General features: G+C 38.7%; 1 protein-coding gene across 1 annotated transcript in view; it reads right to left on the bottom strand.

The window, feature by feature from the left end:
* Positions 1–656: 656 nt before the first annotated feature.
* The window catches only part of LOC143038681 (crustacean calcium-binding protein 23-like), a 69192-nt gene continuing 63091 nt past the window's right edge, over positions 657–6757 (bottom strand). The window contains exon 5 of the mRNA XM_076208225.1: positions 657–1961. Within this exon, the coding sequence (XP_076064340.1) occupies positions 1857–1961 (105 nt within the window). The 3' untranslated portion in view covers positions 657–1856. The remainder of the gene's footprint in view (positions 1962–6757) is intronic.

Below are 6757 nucleotides of genomic sequence, written 5' to 3'. Positions count from 1 at the left end.
ATCAGGCAAGGTCGATGGGACTCATTGATTGGCGAGGTTGCAACTGTACCGTGTGACACCTGTGTCAACTAACCGCACGTCCGAGGAGTTTGCTGTCCGCCTCTGAGGTAGTCTGCCCATCTTGTGCATCCGCCACTACATATTCATCCGCTCTGTAGAGAATCCACTTGCAGTGCTGAATGGTTTCGAAGTCACCAACATGGAAAAAAATAAGTTTAAAGATTCGTGTTCAGTTTAGCTTTTCACAAAAAAGGAAACGCCGCACTGTACATATAAAAAATTGAAAATTTATCTTTGTAAAACTTTTTAGTAAATAAGTATGCTTGTTATTTTTTCTTTGTTTGTTTTTATTTTTTGTGTATTTTATATTTTGTATATTGGTAAATATATATGTTGGTTTCTTTATTTTTGTGTATTCACTGTATTGTACTGAGCAAATTGTTATGCGGTCTGCACTAGGCATTTTCTCTTATCTGGCCCGCTGTGAAGAAAACAAGTTTGGCAGCCCCTATCCTAAGGGAACAATCATTCCCCAATTTCAATTAATATTCTTCCCAGGAGAGACGAATTAAACCTGAAGGGGCAGCAGGGCTTTTCAAAGGAACGACATTAGACAGTTAAAATGGGCTTCTTAAGGATTAAGACAAACTACAGACAGACATGTTTCTTTTATTACATAGATATTGCAGTCGTGATAGAGGTTTCTGACCACATAGTCATGCTAAGGACACTGGGCACATTCCCGTATTTAAGCTCAGCATGTCGGGTGTGGTCTTGCTAGTGATGAAACCATGTTTACGAATCTGTTTAGTAATAATGTGCGCCTCTGATGGGTCTATGGTAAGCTTCCACATTTACCCAGATTTGCCCACTCGGGGCTAAATGTGAAAAAGCATGGAATATCTGCTGTGTGCATGGACAAGACAGGTAGAGTTTTGGCACTTGTACAAAACATACAGGACACTCCGTAACTAGTGGATTGCGCTCGGGACGATGTTCGCCCACACACCCTCAGACACCAAGTGAAACATCTGTGACCACTTTTGCAGTATTTCAGTGTAAGCCTAGCACTGTACAGCGCAAAGTATGTGGCAATCATTGTTATTACGCCGTACACTTACATATATGTACATGTATGTACATGCATGTATTCATACATACATGTGTGCGTGTGTGTGTGTGTGTGTGTGTGTGTGTGTGTGTGTGTGTATGTGTGTGTATGTGTGTGTGTGTGTGTGTATGTGTTGGGATGTGTGTACAACAAGGTGATACATATGAAGTGGCCGGGCGACCGTGAGGTGTGTGGAGGCGACCTCGAGCAGCGTCTATGGCAGTGAAGGCGGACAGTCGTCGTCGGTACAAGAGAAAGGAATCCCCCAAGGGGGAAACGAGCTTTGGCCCTAAATCTTGTACCACATAAACACCCAAAGTACCGTAACACCATTATGCACTGTCACTACCTAAACATATCAATGAGTTGACTATGGTCTAACTTGATTAGTTTGCAGTTTCAAAAAGTGTACGATAATTTTTTAAATGAATAACAGAGTGTACCTTAGCAATGATTTTTTGAAAGATAGATGGGTGATACTAAATGGAATGGGGGCTATCCGTCACCACAGTCCACATCATCATGACCAGGGGTTAATATTGAACTATAAACTCTCGACATAGGGAATCCCATAAAGCTAAAAACAGAAAAGAGGAACGTCAATGCTAAATCAAGTGTTGATTTATAAGTGTTCCGGAGTTGATGCGAACGGTTGTTGTCGACAGATGCCGGTCTGGACTAAATGAATCGAGGCCCTGAGGTTAACCCCCGGCGGCAGGACCTCCTTCTTCTGGTTCGAGGAACTTTATTTGATGCCCCACGCGTTGCGCATCATGAGGTCGAAGTAGGCGTCCTGGTCGATGGAGGCGCTTACTCCGCTGTAGTAGTCGTGGAACTCATCTCTCGTGATCTAGGGAAGAAAAATTAATAACATGTGACTTGATAGCCATGTACCGAGTGCTGAAATTGTCGGTAGTTTTACAGAGAAGGTTAGATAGCTTTATGGATGAGGATGATTGGTGGTCATGCCTAGTGTAGGCTTTATGGTTTCTTGCAGTCTCCTTCATTCCTATGTTCTTAATATGAGCCGTTATAACAAAGAAGGGACCATATTCTGCTACTAGAAACTCAGCTGAACATAACTGGAAACTGATCTCTCAGTTCTTTGCAGCCGAAGCTCAGTTCAAAGATCGGTGTATGTGTAAACTCTTGCCACATTTCCACACCTTGCTCTGTCTGGAGAAAGGTGTTAGCATCCTCCACTGCCTGGGCGGAGATGCAAAGCCTAACTCCTTATTCACAGACTGCAGAAATCGTTTGATCAACTCATTTATGTTTTACCTAATAGGTCGAATAGAACTTCCCACCCTTTCAGTGAAAAAGCAAATGCATTTGTGATTCATGGTAGGCCAATAATATTTCATGCTGATATGATGAAGAAGTTAAAGATATATATACAGAAGAAAATCTATATAATAATATATGTATAGAATAAGATTTTTTATATTCTTTACTAGTTTTGTTCTTTGATATGTATTTTTATTCTAAGAGCAACATCTTTCGCATATTTCTGACTCTCTTTCTCTCTCTCTCCTTCTCTGTTTGTGTGTGTATATCTACCTAATTGTGTTTACCTAACTGTAATATACAGGAAAAGGAGTAACGCTCGTAGGGTCCCGTCTCATATTCTCCAATTAATTATTCATCCTACCTAGCCTCAAATTCATGTACGGTTCCAGCTTAATCAATATCCTTTATTTCCAATTACCATATTTAATGATAATTGGAAATCAAGGATATTGATCAAGTTGCAACTGTATATGAATTTGTGGCTATGTAGGAGGATGAATAATTTAGGGAATAGGAGACGGGACCCTGCGAGCGTTACTCCTTTTACTGTATGCTACAGTTAGGTAGATACGAATAGGAAACAAAAGAAGAGGAAGAAGAAGAAAAAGAGGAGGAGGAAGAAGAAGAATAGGAGGAAGAATAAGAAGAAGATGAAGAAGAAGAAATAGAAGAAGAAAAAGAAGAAGAAGAAGAAGAAGAAGAAGAAGAAGAAGAGGAAGAATAGGAAGAAGAGGAAGAAGAAGAGGAAGAAAAGGAAGAAGAGGAAGAATAAGAGGAAGAGGAGGAAGAGGAGGAAATGGAGGAAATGGAGGAAGAAGAGGAGGAAGAGGAAGAAGAGGAAGAAGAAGAAGAAGAAGAAGAAGAAGAAGAAGAAGAAGAAGAAGAAGAAGAAGAAGAAGAAGAAGAAGAAGAAGAAGAAGAGGAAGAAAGGAGAAGAAGAAGAAGAAGAAGAAGAAGAAGAAGAAGAAGAAGAAGAAGAAGAAAGGAGAAGAAGAAGAAGAAGAAGAAGAAGAAGAAGAAGAAGAAGAAGAAGAAGAAGAAGAAGAAGAAGAAGAAGAAGAAGAAGAAGAAGAAGGGAATGAAGAAATTCTCTCTAACTTATATTTGTTGATACAGCGTTTAGTATTCAACATTGGCTATGAGCATTGTTTTAGTTGATATTGGAAATTTTATTTTCTACATCATTATGTGTTGTAGTAAAATCAGATAATGAATTGCTTATGGGGGCATGCTGATAGTGAAGTTAGTTATTCACTAGTCCTAGTCATTTCTCATTAGCATGTCACTTTCTTTGGCTACTTCGTTTGAGTAGAAACGACTTCGGTTACGATTTTTTTTTTCAAATTCCCACATGTCAAATTACTCTTCCATTACATAGAGAGAAGCTGAATGACGGAGTAAGAGAAGTTAAACCTATACGAATGTTAGGCACGTTGTTGAGATGTTCTCACGGAAGTCTAGAATATTGTAACCGAAATCGTTTCTACTCTAACGAATTGGCAAAAACAAGGAGCATGCTAACCTAATGTCCTCCACCTATATCGTAATCAATCACAGAAACTGCGATACCCAATAAGGGCTTAGCCCCCCTGTATTGAATAATTTCATTTCTTCCTTCGGTAGTCATAAGTTTTATTCCCGAGACTTGAATTGCTAAAGACGTCAGTTAGTTTTATGGAACGTTCTGATGCTATGTTTTGAACTTTGACGCCTAGCAGCGGTTGGAAATGTGACGTCATAACGACTTGCTCGGAAACGGTGAGACGTGACAGCTGACATGGCGCTGCTGTCTGCATAGAAAATGTATATTTACTCAGTGTTCGTGATACAATACGATCTGTATTTGCAAAAACGAAGAGTGTGATAAGTTTAGAAAACGAGCAGTTTATGGCTTGTGACGAAAATTATAAGATGATTGGAAAATAGACATGCATTTCCAAGTTGAAATTGTTATTCAAGCTTTGTCTAATTTAATTTGTGGAGGCAACAGCCGCACAAAAAAATTGTAGGGGTCAGTTGTAGGATCCCCCACCCACACATACACAGATCAACTGTAGAACCCCCCCCCCCATCGACACACACTGATCAACTGCACTCTCCACTCTAACATAGGCTAGGTTTGATTTGGTTTGGTTAGGTTAGGTTAGGATAGATAAGGTAAGATTAGGTTTGGTTAGGTCAGGTTAGGTTATGTAATCAACTTCGGAATGTCCACCCCAGCAACACTCAATTGCAGAGCTGGGCGCGTTACCGTCGGACAGGTAGTGCGTTACCGTCAATGGGTTACCGTCAGTGCATTACCGTTAGTGCGTTACCGATTTTAATTTCCCTTAGACTGATTTTGATGATAAAATAAATGCAATGGAGAAGTATTTACTTCTGAATATTCTCAATGAGAACTACTAATAAGAACTACCTGAAGTTAATGTTCTCTATTCTAAAGCATAAAACAACCAGAGCTCGGCACTTGCGGTAGTGCGTTAGTAACGCACTATATGTCCTGTGGTAACGCGCCCAGCTCTGCCCAATTGAACAGTCTCCACCCAAAGCGCGTTGGGGGTGGGGGGTCGGGTATTCTATAATTGATCCAATCGTATAAAGGTTATCCTCGGGGAACGTCAGAGAATGAATTCTTAAGGTAGTTTGTATAATAATAATAATAATGATAATAATAATAATAATAATAATAATAATAATAATGATAATAATAATGATAATAATAATAATAATAATAATAATAATAATAATAATAATAATAATAATAATAATAATAATAATGGCTAGTAAAATTAATAAATAAGAAAATGAATAATTAATATAATAGTAATAATACACATGATAATAATTATGATAATAATGATAATATTCTGAGAAATGAGAAATAAATGAAAAACAAAAGCATACTATCTAACTTCAGCGTGCTTCTAAAGTATTATGTGTTGTTGATACAATCTTGCCTCGCCTTCATTTTCATGATATTCTCCGTAAAAATGTATGTACTGAGTGAAGAATTGTCATTCACTTTTTCATTCTCGACTTTGGTCGTATTTTTTCAACACTTCAATGTAGTATTTGTTTTGCAATTATTCATCGCGTTTACTTTGTTATGACTACAGTATATGCATGGCCCTCACATGGGAAGAGGGGGGGGGCAGAGGGATGCATATGCTTTGGGGGAACATTTAGGGGGAGGCGGCAATTTAGTCTGGACATGCTGCCCACATGGCTGACAAAATAATTGTAATTAGAAAAAAAAAATGGGTCAAAGGAGCAATGAATATTTTACCGTAATATACGAATTTTGCGGTAGAATAAACAGAATATGAAATATTTTCCCCATATCCTTCCTGCAATAGGGACATTAAATAACATTTTTAAAATATGTTTAATCATTTCGCAAGCCAATAGCTATAACAGGCAGTAAGGGATGGTGGAGGTGGGAAGTGGTGATGGGAGAGGGGGAGGCGTCACTGAGAACTTTGCCCCGGGGCAGTACTTAGACATGTAAAGGCTCTAACTAGCATGGGAGTAATGGGGCCAGCCACCCCGTCAAATGGCCTCATATTACACACACACACACATACACACACACACACACACACACACACACACACACACACACACACACACACACACACACACACACACACACACACACACACACACACACACACACACACACACACACACACACACACACACACACACACACACACACACACACACACACACACACACACACACACACACACACACACACACACACACACACACACACACACACACACACGCACGCACGCACACACACACGGCACTCGAAAAACAGGAACTTTTATGAATAAAAACAAACCGAACCGGGGCGGTAGGTGGCGACATTGTAATAAATATTAAAATGAAGTCAAGTTCAAAGTAGTGATTATTGGACTCTGAAGGGGCACATGGCAGGAATGAAGGGTGCGTAAGGTCGTCGATGTGAGCGTGACACAGTGCCACGTGACAAATGAAGTGAAATTAAATCAAGTAAAGTGAATAAGAGTGAGTGTTAAAGACACATGACAAGCTTGAGGTCCATAACAGTGAATATTTGTTATATACTGTATATATATATATATATATATATATATATATATATATACATATATATATATAATATACATATATATATATATGATTAAAATCATATTAATATATATATGATCAAAATGGTTTGATGATTTTAAGGTAGGTATTCTTTTTATTGTCTGAAAAATCTTCTTATTGTTTGTAGAGAGGGAATGGATGTAATTATTTATTTATTTCTGACGGATAGCATAGCTTACTTAGAGCGCTCCTGAATGCAGACTTGTTTGAAAATCT

The sequence above is a fragment of the Oratosquilla oratoria genome, chromosome 24 (assembly GCF_046742065.1).
Source record: "Oratosquilla oratoria isolate Oo_2021 chromosome 24, ASM4674206v1, whole genome shotgun sequence".
Classification (NCBI taxonomy): domain Eukaryota; kingdom Metazoa; phylum Arthropoda; class Malacostraca; order Stomatopoda; family Squillidae; genus Oratosquilla; species Oratosquilla oratoria.
This window is presented reverse-complemented; position numbering and strand designations above follow the sequence as displayed.